The sequence below is a fragment of the Thunnus thynnus genome, chromosome 3, assembly GCF_963924715.1.
Source record: "Thunnus thynnus chromosome 3, fThuThy2.1, whole genome shotgun sequence".
NCBI classification, from domain to species: Eukaryota; Metazoa; Chordata; class Actinopteri; order Scombriformes; family Scombridae; genus Thunnus; species Thunnus thynnus.
In genome coordinates, this window is record NC_089519.1 from 13930536 (window position 1) to 13947675 (window position 17140).

Below are 17140 nucleotides of genomic sequence, written 5' to 3' on the forward strand. Positions count from 1 at the left end.
ATTAGAGAAATTAATGGTTTGCACATAAAAAGTATAACAGCTATAACAACTTTATGACCGTTTTGTTTACAGCTTGTTTTGCTGCCTCCAAGTGGCCAAAAAGAGTAATGCAGCTTTAAGGTACACAACCTACAAATGTGGTTTAGTATTATATTCTCTTTCCTTTCTCTTATTTCAAATATGAGACAGAAATGTTTGCTCAAACACATCTGGAAAGTTTATTAACCACAGTCATCCGACTCACACTGAACAGCTCACATAATTTCAAATCAAAAAGAAAGAAAATACAGGTTTGCAAAGTACTTCAGCTGCTGTGTCACAACAGCCAAACAGAGCGCTATATAGTATTTCTAGCATTACACACTGTTTCCAGTCTACATGAACACTAACAGCGTTCCACTCCGATGCTCATCTACTGTTGGTCCCGATGTTCACGCAGGGTGAACAGATAACTCATGCATGACAAAAAGTAGTAAGATCTACAGAAAGAATCTCTACGTGTGCTGCTGTGTGATTGGCCAGACACAGAGGAGTCATATCGGTATAGTGGCAATGTAGAAGAAAGCAAACACACAAGAAAAGCAGAATCAGAGGAATAAGTCCACACATCAGTGATGGACAAATAAATAGCACATTACAGGATCAATAACATTCAAGGAGCCTGTGGAGTATCCTGGATGCAAAAATAAAAAGACAAAAAATTGAAATGGCATGGTGTCCGTTCAAAGGAGCATATAAAATTAACAGATGAAAATCTTCAGCCAATTATTTAGCTTAGTATGAACGGTGATTTAGTATGTTTGGTGTGGTCCAAAAATTGATGAATGTAAATGTTAAAAAAAACAAAAAAACACCTGAATACAAGGTTTTGCACCAAGGGAATTACATTTTTACAATCTATTTTAAAAAAGAAAAAAAAAGATTTTGAGATTTGGTCTGAGTGTCTGCACAAAATAAAACATGCCATGGTTGAATCTCAGAGAGCAACGCTGGCCTAAACATTTACAAGATTACAATCAGTAGCTTTATAAAGTGACATTTATCATCACCATACACATACAGTGATGGCTTTCAGACTATAATGATAAGCGCTATAAATACAGAAGTGGGTAGTAGGGCTCCCTAACATAGGCTTACACACAAGAAGATAAATTACACAAAAAGAACGCCTGAAATTCAGGGATTGTAATAAAACCAAGAGTTTATATCTTGCACCCCAAAGCAATCAGGTTTTGATTGTGTACTGCAATATCTCTTATTGCTGCAAGGTACAAGAAAACCTCTATATTCTGACTTAAGTTGTCTATTAGAAAACAAGAATAAATTTAGATTATCATGGTTTTGGATAAACAAGAAAGCAAATATTAGAATCATAATCATCAATCCAAACAAACTTAAAAAAACAAACAAAAAAAACAGACAAAACTTTTTTTCTTTGTTTTCTTTTTCAATTCAAGCACACTGATAAAAATCATTAATCTCTCTAAATACATAAATTAACATTCAATGTGAGTTAACACTTCAAGCAGTAGCGTAATCAAACTGTAATGTGGGAGGATGGATGTGTGAAACATCACTGTCAGCATTTGCCGGTAAAGGACAGCTGGCAAATACCATAGCAGCAGCATAGGTTTGAGCCCAGTTTGTTGATTATCTACAAAATGAAGAACAATGTCATTTAAAAAACCGCCTCTCAACTTATGTATCTCTTGTAATAAGCTATTGTTGAGTCATTGTAATCGTAGGTGAAATTTGGGGGGATATCAGGGCATATTGTAATGAAATAGGAATCATATAGATATTCAAAATACGAGCTTTTTATACCCCTGCCCCTGAACTGATTTCTGTAAAGGATCTTTGCTGCTGGTGAAAAGCTCGTCACAAAGGTTATGAAACATTTTAATAGTTAAATATCAGAAATGTCATAGATTTACAAAAATAATTTTGAATTTTGTGTGCTTTTTCTCCTCTGAGTGAACATTTTGTGACGATTTGTGTCACACAACAGCATTATTTGGTAATTTGCCAGGGTTTTTTTTGTTTTTTTTTGGAGAGCGGCAGAAAGCTCAGAATATGATACATTGGCATGTAACAAATGAACCTTCTGTGGGTTAAGGCAGGAGGCTGTGTTGTATCTGTGGTGGCTTCTGATACCATGGCAACAATCCTTTGACTTTATATGTTGTTATGGGAGCTATTTTTGAGGACCTGTCAATTCGTCATGAGCACTCACAGTGTATTAGGCATGGTTATAGGTAGAGTTTGGGAAAATAGTTCACATCTTCTTAAAAAAAACATTGCTGGCTGGCCCTGAGGAGAATCCAAATAACTGTTGTTTTTTTTTTAACACTTCCTGTTTCCTTTCGAGAATTCTGAGCTGCTGAGTCTGCTGGATGCAGGTTTGATTGTTTTAACCAATGAATGTCTTCATCCTCTCTGTCAGTAATGGGGCATTTCTGAGAGGATGATGCAGATTTCAGTGCAACATACCACATTGCAGAGCAAGCAGCTAGCTAGCACAACAATATAGCTACCACCAACATTTGCAATAGAACTACCATAAAGGTACATTAGATTATACGAGTACAAGAGGTGTTACAATCCTACTTAATATACTCACCGACTTGCATCTCTAAATACATCACTCACTGATAATCACCACGACGATAACAGAGATCCATCACTTCATCTTTGCGACGCCAGGCTGACTTCTCGTTTCCAACGCAGTGCAGCTCAGTAACACACAGACACAAGTTGTGACATACTGAGATATTTACCTGTTGTGGGTGTGCTTTTTTGACTGGTTAAGTCAGAAATACACGTCATTTTTCAGAGCTTCAGTCATCCTCTAAAAAAGTTATTACTGAGACATTCAGCCCCAAAGTGACTCATTTGCTTCGGTGCAAATGGGTGACTGTACAACATGGCTCAACAAATGAAATCATTTTCGAATTGGTTCAGTTTTTCCCTCTCCTTCAAAGTCTTCCAAGATCCCAGGAAAGAGCAAACACCTCTGGCAAGAATTAAGTTCTCATTGTCACTTCAAGTGCTGCCTCCGCAGGTTGGCTCTGACAGCAACTCTAAAGTGAAAGAGACCATCCCAATGAAGCGGTACCAGCTTCGGAAAAGGTCAACCGACAATAATTCTACGAAAATACCAAATCAAAGTACCAGAGGAATATTCCTTGAATTTAGACATCTCTTTCCCTGACTTTGGGATTTGACTCTGGGATTTTGCTGTTCATAGGGAGGCCGCCTGTTTGCTGTGGTCCCCTTACGTGCTCCGGTAGGTCTTGATGATGTCTTTGATCTGCCTTCTGCAGATGGGACAGCAGGCGTTGGACATTTTCTTGAGTTTGAGGCCACAGGTGTAGCAGAGACACATGTGTCCACAGGCGTAGATGACTGTGTCCACCATGTTCTCGTAACAGATGGAGCACTCGTCAGACCAAGGCCCACTGCCTGATGGGAACGTAGGTGACTTAGGGAGGCTGACTGGTGAATTCGGGGTTGTTCCTGTTGTAAAATTAAAAAAAAAAAAAAAAATATATATATATATATGTTAAATAAGGAAAAATGGGAAAAGTAAAGTAGCAAAAACTTGATATCACAGGTAGATGCACTTGAAATGAAATGGTAGAGAAAAATGGTCTTTATCTCAGCTACTGTAAGATATATTTTTCAATAAATTACTCTCTAACCAGGAGTAGAGATACTATGTTGTGCTTGTTGATGCTATTTCTTCGGCTGAGGAAACAATTGACCAATCTGAGTTCTGTAAGCTTTCTACATGGTGAGCTAGCCACCTAACTACATTCGACAGAAAAATACCAACTTAAGTGGCAAGAAGCATGGATGTGATTGATGCAGCTATGCAGGTTGTTGTAAATTAACTTACACAAATAACAAAAGTTAAATCAACATATTTCTGTGCTTTTCAAAGAGTTAACTGCTGCTAGCTAACATTGCGGTCAGCTAATATATCAATTGAAAATAATGTTGGCACAAAGGATAGTCATTTGCGAGTAACTGGTTCCACAAATATCATTTTCAGTAAATTTCATTACATTTCTCGGACAATGTCAGTACATTTAAAAGGTACAAAATACCCTCCTCCCAGCAAGAAATTGGCTAATATGAAAATGACATCGAGCTGAAAGGAAAAGGCATTTCAGTCAGGAAGTTTGTATCAGATTTATGTTTTGCAAATTCTCAAAAGACGCCTTGTTGCAACAGGCCCAGTTACATAACAGCGCTATGTGACATAACATGTGCCAAACATTTTCCTACATCCAGCTACACATGCAGCAGCGGTGAGACCATGAAGTGCTGGCCATTGTTTCTAACTACTGCAGGATGACATCTGCTCACTATCCCATAATGGCTTCCACTCAATCCCCTGTGGGGTGATTGATTCTCTGCTTCCGTAGTGGTAGCTCCCTATCTGGGTATACCTACCCCCTGCTGAGCTGCAGTAAGCGGCGGAGCACAGGCCTCCGTTCAGGACCGGATCAGAGCTGCCGCTGCCCAGGGCACTGGGGGTGTGTGGCGAGGAGGAGGGCGAACTGGGGTTTGACGTGGCCCGTGGATCCCCAAGATGAGTGGAGCCTAGTCAGAGCAGATAAAAAGGATGGGGATTAGATATTTATGTCAGAACTAGAATTACTTCGGTAGCCAGATACAATAAATGTTCTGGTGTAAAAAGTAAGAAGTTTAAATTAAATAGCAAAGACGAGGAAGCTGCCTTGGTCTAGAATACTGTGGACCAAATATGAATTAAAAATCCAATCCATTCTCTTAAAAATGACTTTTAATGGTTAGAGCACAGCATCAGAGATAAAAGAGCACCAGACATTACAGCAAATAGGTCTTCTCATGGAGGAATGTTCTTTTTTTCACCTTTTCTTTTATCTTATGTTTCTTCTTTGGCCTGCAGCAGTGCAGACAATGAACTAGAGTAGATTTCCTCAATTCCTTTTTCACTTTCCAGGCGTTACATTTATAGTCATGAGAGCGCAGAGAGAGCACTCCAATTTGTGATAGTACAGTCATTTTGGAAGCGTGCACATATTCATCACTGAAGAGGAGAGCTCTTCTCTCTCTACTCTTTTAGAAAAGAGTATTTGAAAAGAGAGTAGGTGTCCTCCATTCTTTTCACGTCTTGTCTTTACATGATGGCCGGGGAAACAAATAGGAATTCCAAGGACAGGTTTAGGGAACACATGTTGGAATGCCAATAATGCCTAGAAAGAGGGGTCAGGCTTTTAGAGGCTCCCGTGTGATTGTCACGACAAACTGGACTCAAAGTCATTAATATCACACAAGTTGAACATGAGACCTTAAAGGCCCTGCAAACTTATTTTCTCAATCCTTTTTTACTAAGACTCATAACCAGGATATGAATAATATGTGTGCAGGTAACTCCAGTCAGTAACCAGTTAGTCAGTAGGTCTAACAAAAATGATAAAGAATTACACCCTGAGATTAGAATGAATATAAGGACGCCCTGAGCTGAAACCCAAGAATTTTGATTAATAGGTATAGGCTTTAAATGAGCCAACTATGCTCCGATAGAACTCTGACAGTGTTGAGAGCAAGTGACCCACTGAGTCACAAAATATATGAAAACATCACTTTCAGTTTTATGACAGCTCCAGTTGTGGACAATGCAAGCAGAGCAGCTGTTTTGTGTCTGTTCCAGTGACGTTTTACAGTTGAACCAAACTGCTACAGAGCTGCAGATTGTTGAAAATTTCAATATCTGGTTACTGCTTAGATTAACTTAGTGTCTGTCAAAATGGATATTATATACAATACTATAGGACATTCTACAAAATTAACGGAAGCCAAGCAAGTTATATTTTTTTGATGCAGACCCACTGTATTCAGCTGTATATCATCTATATCATATCATATCTATTACTATAATAGTCAGGTTAAGTTCCATATCATATCTTGAACATGAAACCATGATAAGACATAACAAGAACTAGTGTGCATGTGAACATATTGATTGACAGATGAGGTTGGAATAAACAGTAAAAGATAAAAATATTATAGAATAAAGTATAAACAAAGTTTTATGATGGAGAGATGTCGAGAAACTGCCCTGAACATTTGATCAAATGACTATGTGAAATGTGGTTGCTTTTAGTGACAAACTCACAGAGCAATAACTGCAGTTCTACAGAGCCTTTTAGCCTCTTTAAGTGCATTGTTTTTGCTGTAAAAAAAATCAGCTTTCATCAGATTAATTTCCAGACGCAACAGGTAGCTGTTTTCAGTAAAAAAAAAAAAAAAAAAAAAGCTCTGGTAAACCTATTGTATGTTACCTGCTGTGCACCAAAACAGCAGAGAGAAAAAGTCAGCGACTAGCTTGTGAAGAAAAGTTGAGCAGTTGGTGGAAACCAAAATGGAGCTAAAAGAAAAGTGAATATTGGACCTAAATTTGTCAGATGACCAGAAACAAATGAATGCTAAAGTTGCTCAGTTTCTGTTGGATGTGAAAGAAATTTACTAACATATTAGTCATAGCAGCTTTACAGGGAGCTAACATCAAATATGTTATCAGCTTGTTCCATTCCCCCCAAGTGGCCGTAAACTGCCCAAAACTACCCAAAAAAGGCAGTATCAGCAGGGATATGCAATACTTGGTGTTTCATAAATATATAAAAAATACAAGCAAGTGTTTCCCACAGGCGATGTCACACTAATCTTATGGTATCTGTAATTTAAAATAACTTTAATAGTTTACCATAATAGGTATTGGAGAGACATAAAAATACTCAATAAATTAAGATGCAAATTAGCTGTCTTGCAGAGCAAGCATGTAATCATCCACATAGAATTCCCATCAAATGCTTTGCTGCTTCTCAACGCAAATGCAGATTACTTTAATTACCTTCCCTGTAGCTTGCTGTCAAGAAATAGCACACTAACAACTGCATCAGAAATCAGCTGCTGTGTGCACATTAGATATTTAACCATCCTATTTCAGGGTGTGTTTTTTAAAACCATCACTCCACTGTGATGACTCTAACTGAGGACATTTCATGGTGTGTCTGTTCTCCTGGACAGCTGACAGGAAAAAATGTGAAACCAGAGTCATCTGGTGTGGCAGAGTCACTGTCAACACTGACCAGTAACATCATGATGACAGCCCCACACTAACGAATGTCCCAGCAGTCTGCCAGCCTGCATCAGTTGCCATCTGTACCAGCAGTCTGATCAATCCAACTGATGCCCAAGGCAACAGACAGAGGCATGTTTCAGTGTAGGGCCCAGACAATAATGGCTCATTAGAATTTAGAGAAACGGTCCCATAACTGGGAGGTCATAAACTGCACTAGTGTGTTTGTCACTGCTGGTGTGTAATCATGTCACTGCTGCTCATGACTCTATATCAGGATCTGTTTGAAATGGCATGTTGGGGTGGGTGAGGGTCACGGGGGGTCGTCAAAGAATCTCTTTTGTTTGCATACCGGGGGTTGACCTGGTGCCGCCAAGCCCCTTGGTACCTCGATGTGTATATGTGTGTGTGATTTGTACTGTATGTACAGTGCTTAAAATGATGTAAGGGGTCATTTGGAGCACTGTGAGTGAATACATTTTTAGAAAGGGAGGCCCCAGACAGAATGACACTCCTTATCCAGGCAGTGAGTGTGAGATGCTCTACCCACTGAGATATACCCTGTCTATGTATAGATACGAGACAACAGCCACAAGTGCAAGCATACACTGGGCATAAGACAGGGAAACACCACTGACAGATTGCTACTTCATCAAAGAAAAACACAATTTATTGTCATCAACTCGCCTGTCTTGGAAAATTTTAAACCCTCCTGGCAACCTGGCGAGACAAAACAATGGGCCGTATTTTCGTGGATGTGCAATGACCAGAGCAAGCAATGCTCCAACTGTTTGGTGTTTTTCCTGACCTTGAAACTCACTTTGTGCGTCTGTTTGGTATTTTGGTGACCAGCGCAGACCATACAGTGCACAGGTGGGGGGAGAGGTGCAGACAGGTGGGAGGTTCATTCAAATGAAGCAGTGCAAAGACAGTTGTTGTATTTTGGTTGAAGTTTGGTCCTGGACATAGCGCTAAAAACATCTCAGACATCTCAGAACCACGTCTAGTCTTGTGGTGCAACGTCAATCCATTGATGCTTTGGTGATTTTATCAACACGATCATACTAAATACTTGCTGTAGACGTGTTGCAACAACGGATTAATGCTTTAAATATGAATAATTTATTTCAATTAAACACTCTCCAACCAAAATCAGCACAGAAAATAACGTTTAATGTTGTTAAAGCAGGAAAGTCAGTAAATCAGTCTGCATTGATCTATAAATGAATGTGGGTGATTCTTACTGTATCTGCTGTCCATAGCTGCTTTAAACTGTATGAAAGCTGTATGAAGAAACTCAGTTCATTAAATCCCTGCAGGATCTGAAGGCATGTTGATATGTTGATAAATCTGCAGCCTCTGAGAAGAGCTGCGCCAGAGCGCAGTGCCGTTACGCACAGCTGTTCACTGTGTTTACATTCATTAAATCACCTGATGACACCAGGCTGCTGCAGTATAACCATACACACCTCTAAACACATCAGACTGGTTGCTTATAACTTGATATTCTGTTTTTTTATGAAGAGACGTCATGTTAGTAGCTCATCAGCCTCTTTTTTCCAACTCTTTTTTTTAACAAGAGTAGCGTCTCATGTCTTATCCTTGAAACATATTGCGGCGCAAATGCTGTTGTGTAACTTTAATTACTAAACTATGTGACCATGTACAAAGTGAGATATATTAGAATTATTGCTGAAATAGCATCAGACTGATATAATGATATAAACTGTTTCACCAAATCAATTTCTTTATTTTTTTAAACTTCTATTATAGTAACTAACTTATGGAAAAACTACTCCATCTGTCTTTGGGTGCAGATTTGTGGTGATGTGTGTTCATGTTGTGACGCTCTGAACCATCCAGACATTTCCTGAAGAAAAGCTCTCTGTTTGCTGAGCCGTCCTTATCACGTGTAACTGTGATTGGCACAGCTGTTCCAGAGCTATGAGAGCAGTGATGTGACTGACTGAGAGAGTATTTAATAATCACCACACCCGCTGATCTATATTCACCTTCACCCAGCCCTTTTGCACGTTGCACTGCTGCACAGACATGAACCAAAATAGCAGCAGCACATAGAAACGCCCAGACTGTCCGTGTGCCTAACACCTACCACCTTGAGCTTGTCGTTGCACTTGCGCGGTTAAAATAGGGCCCATTGTCTTAGTATCATGTTTATAGCTTAAAGGAAAACTTGAGTGTTAAAACTTGTGTTTTACTTTCATATCGGATTTGATAACATTGTATTCACAAAAGTAACTCCTGCCTACTACTTTATTTGGAGGTAAAACCAGAAGTGAGTGCACCTATAATGTCGCAAATAATCTGTTATTACTTAGGAAAACCATGAATGGGCGCAATTATGGCAAGTAAGGCAGGTCAGAGATAAACCAGGAAGCCTGGCTGTAAACTGTGGTGGATGTTTACAATGGACACTTTGACTGTTTGACTCCTTTTTTCTCATCCTAATAAATATGACTGACCTGGAGGGTTAGATAGGCTGACAACAAAACCATAATGCTGTGAGGTGAGTGTTGATCAGTAAACTACTGTGCCAACCCTACAAGGTGCTGCTGCACTCATCATGTTTCACCTTTTATCGGATTACTCACCCTCAGGCCTTGTAGCACGAGTGGTTCCCCTGTGGGACGGAATCCTCTTTCTCTCTGTGTCCCTCCCTCCCTCCCTCTGCCCATCTCCCCCTGTTAATCCCCCTGGCAGGCGGGCACCTCCCATCAAGGGCAGCTGAGGCAGGATCTGTGGTGCCCATCCCTGATCCCGCCTGTTCACTACTAGATTAAAGCGACCTGTGTGAACAGCTGTGAGAGGCAGGCTGCTGCTCTGTGTCCACATCTCTCTCTACTGCTATCCTCTTCCATCCATCTAATCATCCAACCATCCATCAATCCGTCTTTAGCACATATGAGTACATCTATGGAGCGAGCCTCTTCCTTTAAAGCATGGGAGGTATGCGGAGTATGTGATGAGGGAGGTGGGTGGGGTTGGGGGTGAAGGGTGCAGGACGAGAGTTGGGGGCTTAAGTGCGAGTGTGCCAGCATGTGTTTGTGTGTGTAAGGATCACCCTTGACAGCCTTCTTGTGAGAGTCACAGCTTTTGGTCACATTTTAGAATCCAACCTGAGAGGAGGGAGGGGGTTCAAATAAAAACTCTTCAGACGTGTTTACAGGAGAAAGAGCAATAGAAGGGAGTAGAAAAGAAGAAAGAAGAAGAAAGAAGAAGAGAGGGAAAGGACCCTTGCAAATAGTTTATGTTAACATTTTCTCGGTGAAAAGCTATCCTCAAACAGACTGTTTCCAAATGGGTGGCCGTTAATTTAATTGCAGAGGCAAACTGAGGCACCATCAAGACAAGATGTGCACTCAAGCTATGTTTTTTGTATGAGTTTAGATCAGATGAAAGGAAAGCAGCTCAGAGGGTAGTAGTTTAAGGTCAAGGCTTACCCTGCTGCATAAATGTTAATAGTCTCTTTGTCTGTGGTGGAGATATTATCAGAGAGAAAAAAAGAGCTGTTTGGAGGGAGGACACAGTCATACATCCCTGAGTGATTTGTCTCTTTATCATGTGTAGTGTGTGCGTTTGTACATGTGTATAAACACACATATATATGTGTGCAGTATGCATGTATGCAGTGTTCATCCATTGTGGATAAATTGTGGGAGCTTATGACCAAAGGTCCTTTCCAGTATATTCTAGGTTTTCTAATAAAAGAAACAAGTGCTCAGCTTGCAGCATCTGCTCAAAAACTACTGCAGTAACAAATGAAAGAACATCATTGACAAATTCAACAACTGACAGTTCAGTAGTCTCTTCTGTAAGGACAGCCACTGTTTTCCTGCACTATAAAAGAAATTAAATATCGGTACAAGCCCACTGTTTTAATCAATATGTAACAAAATAATCAGTTACAATTCTGTGGACACATAGACTGAGAGAAAGTTAAGTGGAGCATGCACATAAGAAAGAATAGGCAATTGTTAGAATAGCACACAATGATACGATCATGTGATTGTATGCTGCCCTTTATACTTTATTACAGATGACTGTGGTGTGTGTATGTGTGTGAATGTCAGTATATACTGTATGTTTGTGTGTCAGACACCACAGTGAGCGTGAACATGTGTGATAATTGAAGGGATACAGAGAACAAGATAAGGAGTGCAAAAATTACCAAAATAATGAGGACAACAACAAAAATTGAAAAGGAGAGAAGAGACTGGCTGACATGACAGAAGATGAGAAGAGGAGGAGAGAGGAGCATGGCAGCTGCAGTGTATGAGGATGTGGGTGGTAAGACGCCTCACTTGAGCATGAGCGCGCTGACATTTTAATGGAATCTATAATACATGCGAAGTGGGTCACTGGATGGGTGTCCTATTTCCACGCCACAAGGCACAAGGTCTCCTCAATATCTCTCTCTCAAAGTTCAACTCTCAGCTGTTCTGTTTAGAGCTTTGTTTGATATAATCACATTAATAAGAGATATTTGGACAATACAGAAAAATACTGTGGTGACATGCAGTCTGTAAGTTGGTGTATACCGGCAGCTGAAACTGTAGGTGATAGGTTTTGGCATGAAGATCTTAAAAAAAACATAGATTCTGTCAGTTTGTATGTATGTCAGACTAATCCACCCACATACTGGATATGTTTTAGTCCTGCCACTGGTGTGTCTCAAGGGAGGGCAGCTGGTCAGTCAGTCCATCTGTCAGTCAAACACTCAGATGAGAAGATTGACACTACTTTCATGTCTGTACGGTAAATATGTATCTGCAGCCAGCAGCTGGTTAGCTTAGCTGGTAACAGTTGACAACAGATATCCTGACTCTGTTCAAATGTGACAAAATCCTAATACCAGCACATCCAAAGTTCACTAATTAACACTTAATCTCTTGTTTGTTTTATCTGTACAAAAACATAAAATGACAAGTTGTTGTTTTGTCATGCAGCATATTACACTGAAAATGCTCCAATGGCTCATTCTGGAGTGCAGCTACAAACGACCTATGTGGTTGTTTAATTTGTAGTACTTGTTGACAGGGACTTGTTGACATGTGTTGGACTTTTTCTTTGCCGGATGCAGCAACTTCCTGGTATCCCTGCTGGTTGACTGGAAACCTCACTATAACAACAAGACTCCAGTAAGTTACTGTGCTTGTTACTGCTGGTGTTGGGGAGTAACTACATGTTACATGTAACTGTGTTATGTAATTATATTACAAAATAAATGTAATTGTAATCCATTACAATTACTGAGAAAAAATATGCAATTAAATTAGTTACTAATCAAAATGTTGGTGATTACAAAGGGGTTACATCTGAATATATTCTTGTTGTTAAAAAGCTTATATGTAGAGTATAACATTCATTCTGTTGCTTTGCATCTTTTTGCCATGCTAATTTCCAGACAACGTGGGTCAGCAAAGCTGTTGGGACAAATTTGAGTGCAACACCATAAAGGGTAGGATGGCTTACAAGGAGCTGTCTCTATTGCTAGACAGGCTCCATTCATTTGATAGTATGTACTCAAATATTGAGCGTTGTTTTTGATTGGTTCTCTTGTATGAATTTGCACTGCCTCTTGTCTGTCAATCAAATCAATCCGCATTGCCTTAAGCATCCTGAGTCTGCCATGCCTGCGACCAGCTGATCATGTAAGTAATCAAAAAATAATCAAATGTAATTAGTTACATTACTTTGATTAAGCACTTAAAATAGTGACATTACATATTTATTTATTTTAGTAATCTGTAACCTGATCTTCCCAACACTGGTTACTGCTAATATTAGTTGCATAAACATGCGTAAAAGATATGATTGGCAAATTCCTTAAAAAAGTACAATGTAGTATAAAGTCAAAAGGTTGTTAAATGTAGCACAACAAAGCTCTGTAAACAGAACAGCGTTCCTGCACATGCTCTTACACAAAACTACTTTCCAGAGACTAAAAATGGGATAGCTTTTATATGTTTTTGGAACCGTTTCTAAACAAACTACGTACCGAAACCCTCTGTTGCAAAGGAACATATCATCCAGTGCAACGGTGTGGCTCATTGATGTGTTTTTAATAGCTTTTGGACAACAACGGAGGCCTACAGCACAAAGGAATACGATATAACTTGTAAGTTGGATCAACTCATGGACTTGAGATTTGCTGACAATAAGAAAAATATAGAAAATTGCCTGCCTTCTCCTTTAAAAATAGCATGTTGCCATGCTAACAGTATGAATTTTAACATGATAACATAATTAATGTTACATGCTAAAAGTTAGAATGTTGACATAAAATGTTTAACTTGCATGATAACATGCTTATGCTATATAGCAATAATAAATTAGCATTCAGCTCAAAGCAAAGCTAAGCCAAAGCATAGCTGAGGCTGACAAAGTAGTTACTTCATAGACTTATTAAAGTTGATGTGTTTATAGTACATACTAGACATAGTAGAGCTGAGCCTGACATGCTAAGATGTCACAAAATGAACACTGTACACAGGACGGCCCCTTTTGATTCAGATAACAACATGGCCATTCCTCAGTCTGGCTCCACATTCAGAAGAAAATACATTTTTGCACAAATGTTAGTAACAATCTATTAGCTTCTTCATTTTTACTCCCTCCAACAAGCATGACGGCCTCACAGATCCCCTATTAACTTTTAGTCTTCTTCAGAATCTGTTTCTAAATAATTGTGACCAAATATGGTGTATGTTCTGATACTGAGACAGATGAATGTAGATTGTTTGCAATACCTTTCTTTGATTTAAAACAGGGAGTAAGTACTACCACTGCAACTAATGCAGTATTGATTTCATCTACAGTGTCATTTCCCTGTCCAAGCTCTCTTGGCTGACTGGAGCTACCATGTTTCTGTTTGAGTATGCCTGGTCCTATTAGAAAGGTCCATTACTTCATGCTTTGTTTGAAGTGAGAGTCCTCTGTGATGACTGATGCTTTATCTTGCCGTCCTGAAGAGCCGGAGTCCACTGGGGGAGCCAAGCTTTCAAGTTAACATCTCTCACTCCGAGCAGAAGGCATCAAACTCAGCCTGACTGAAAGCTAAATTGGTCTCCAGTCAACACAAAGCAATAGATCAAGTGTTGCAACAGTGCGATAAGAGATGCTTCCTAATTCAAAGCAGCTGGAATGTAAAGATGATTCACACCTGAGTGGAAATTCCAAGATTTGAGCTGATAAGGAGAGGTGCCTCGGACTTGTTTCATTGTTCTGCTGTTCCTGTTTTGTTGTGCTGCCAGGGCTCTCTGGTTTTCAGTAAATTATTGTTAGAAATGCACATAGAGAAACCAGGTGGTCTGCTTTGCACAGTTGTCAAGACAAAATTGAATTTAATGGTAAAGTAGGTGATTTCTCTGGGTGATAACACTGCTTACTGTAACATCAAGACTGTGCTTTTGTGCAATGGGAAACATGAGCACAATTATCTACCAAAATGAACTGAAGGTGGAGGGGAGAAACAAAGTACATGACAACTAAATTGCTGCTATTTCAGCATTTCCTGAATTGATCCTCTCAACACATCAGAGCTGTATTGAAGCTCACTGTGATTTATATTGACATGACTGTCATGGTTACTTTGCTGTCAAATGATGTTAAGTGGGTCAAGCTAACATTAAGACAACATTAGCCCACAGTGAACATAGTGGGCCCATAGTTAAACATGCAGAGGTTATTTAGGGCAATTATTATAACATATTTTAAGGTTTTTGATGAGAGAAAGCTTAAAGACTTATATTCAATTTCTCTCTCTTGCATGTCTTGTTAAAGCGAAGGCTGCCCCCCTGTAACATCTTTTAACCTCTCCTTCCTTTTCCGCTGCTGTCACTGGAAGAAAAGCAGGATATATTTTTAAATGCCTCTTCCTCCACAGACAAAGACTTACGACACCTTTGAAAGGCCGGTGTTGTTTGGGCTGCTGGGCCTCTTAACTGCTGCGTTAAGAGCAGTGAGCCACCTCCACTGCTGCATACACTAATCTGCATTATACACCTGACAGAGGTGCTACTTTTTTAATGTGAACCCTCTGCTATAATTGGATGAATATATACAATAAAAACTGATACATCATAATTACAGTAATGTCTTATATGCATGTGTGTAAATGTGTTTGGTGCTGTAGTTTAAATAGGATTTCACAGATTTTCTTTGGCAGAAGTGGGAATAAATGTCATCCAGAATGGCATTCATGAACTGTTACAGAACTGTCTTCCACTTTTCATACTCTTGAGTGCGCCCCTCCCACCCCCCACAGCTGCCTGCACCTCGCAGTAAGGCAATATGCTTGGCAGGATGAAATGAAGTGCCGGGCCTAAACTGTCACACACCTTTCACACTCCCTTGTCATTATCAGCATTTAGAGAGGATAAACAAACTTCAGGTGTCCTTGCACACCACTGGCAGGCAAAGTGTCCACCCTGCTGAGACATCATGTCGTCCCTGCTGTGTGCAGGTCACAGCCCTCCCTCCTGCAGCCTCTCTCCACCTCTGCTCGCTTGCTTCCTGTTTTTCATCTTCCCGGGTTGTGATAGAGCTTCTTCTTTTCTTGGTAACCCTATGACTGTATATGGACGCTTCCTGCCTCACGACATCTGTTGTACATATTGTGATAAACAACTTAACAAGGTGCTCCCCCCTGACTCTTGACCTTTTGGTGCTGGTCATGACCCTTGGCTGTAATTTTCAAAAGTGGGAGACGTGGTGTGGCTGAATTGGCGTACTGTCAGAGCATTCAACACTTAGCGCAAATAGATTTCACCCCCAGGGAGTAAGTGAATTAAGCATGGATCTCGGAGTTCTCACCAGTGGTGTGCCAGCCAAATGAAGATCAATATCCTGATCTGTAAGTTCCTGACCTTGGACACATCACTGAGCTAAAAGGGTGGTTATTTCCACCATAAATTACTCTTTCAAGAGAGATTTTTCACAAGATAAAGCATGTGGTCGAAGAACAAAGACTGCTCATTACTCCACTTAGAACACTTACATGTGGTAGATAGGATAATGTTCACACTTAATGAAGTGTGAGTTTTAGTCAACTTAACAACCGTTGCAAAGACTGCACTGGAACATATGGTCACATTAAGTTGCTTGTTATGTCCATCATATCCCTATTTGTCTGCCTAGTTATCTGTGTCTGGCATTGGTTACCATGATTTTTTTGACTGTTTCACCTGACTTAGTGATTGAGTTCTCTCTTTTTTTTTGGTCTTCGTTTTTCTAAATCTGCTCTGAAATATACAACTTTCATACAGTATCTAAGTGCTGTATTGCAGTGTTGTTCAACCTGATCTGACCTGCCTGTGTTGCATGATTGGAGGGTTGCATTTAGAACGACAATAGCACTGAGTTCACAAGGGGCTGTGCTGATGTGGGCGTCCTGCTAAAAGTACCAGTGAGAAGATAAATACGATCCAGGAAATCCAGTTTGAATTATTGATTAGTTTGAGGGCTAATCAGATACCACAACACTGAAATAGGAAATAGGATTTTACAACCCTGGAAAGTTTTCTTGGTGATGATAATTTCATCTTCCGCCTCTATTCACGAATGCGAGGTAAACTGTAGAATGAAGGTGTTTTCCTTGCTGGATGATTACAAAAGTTGAGCCACATTCACCTTTTTTTCATCCAGTCACTTGGAAATCAATGAGCAGGTTGCTTTTCTGACACAGTGCTCTGAATGCAGCCTGAGTTACTTCAGATTAAAGGAGGCAAAGGCAAATATTAAACATTAAGGTTGGTTACCCATCATGAGGAGTGCTACTCAGCCTGTGAAAACAGTTGTATAATATCTTCTGCGGCTCTGGAAGACCACAAGTCTAAGAAAATAATGCTGATGATGTCATCAGGTTTGGGTGTGAGACAATTTTAAAAGAAAGCCTGAAACAAACAAGGGTTGAGTTTTAAAGGGTGCAGATATTTACCAAAGACACTCTCCAGCTACATTATGGGAAGTGTGGGATCCAGTGTTTTTGGA

At 39.8% G+C, this 17140-nt stretch overlaps 1 protein-coding gene across 1 annotated transcript in view; it reads right to left on the reverse strand.

Moving 5' to 3' along the window:
* Window positions 1-204: 204 nt before the first annotated feature.
* Window positions 205-17140, reverse strand: part of neurl1aa (neuralized E3 ubiquitin protein ligase 1Aa) — a 45674-nt gene continuing 28738 nt past the window's right edge. The window contains exons 5-6 of the mRNA XM_067584385.1: window positions 4459-4608; window positions 205-3516 (exon numbers count right to left, since the gene is read on the reverse strand). Coding sequence (XP_067440486.1) covers window positions 3275-3516; window positions 4459-4608 — 392 coding nt within the window. The 3' untranslated portion in view covers window positions 205-3274. The remainder of the gene's footprint in view (window positions 3517-4458; window positions 4609-17140) is intronic.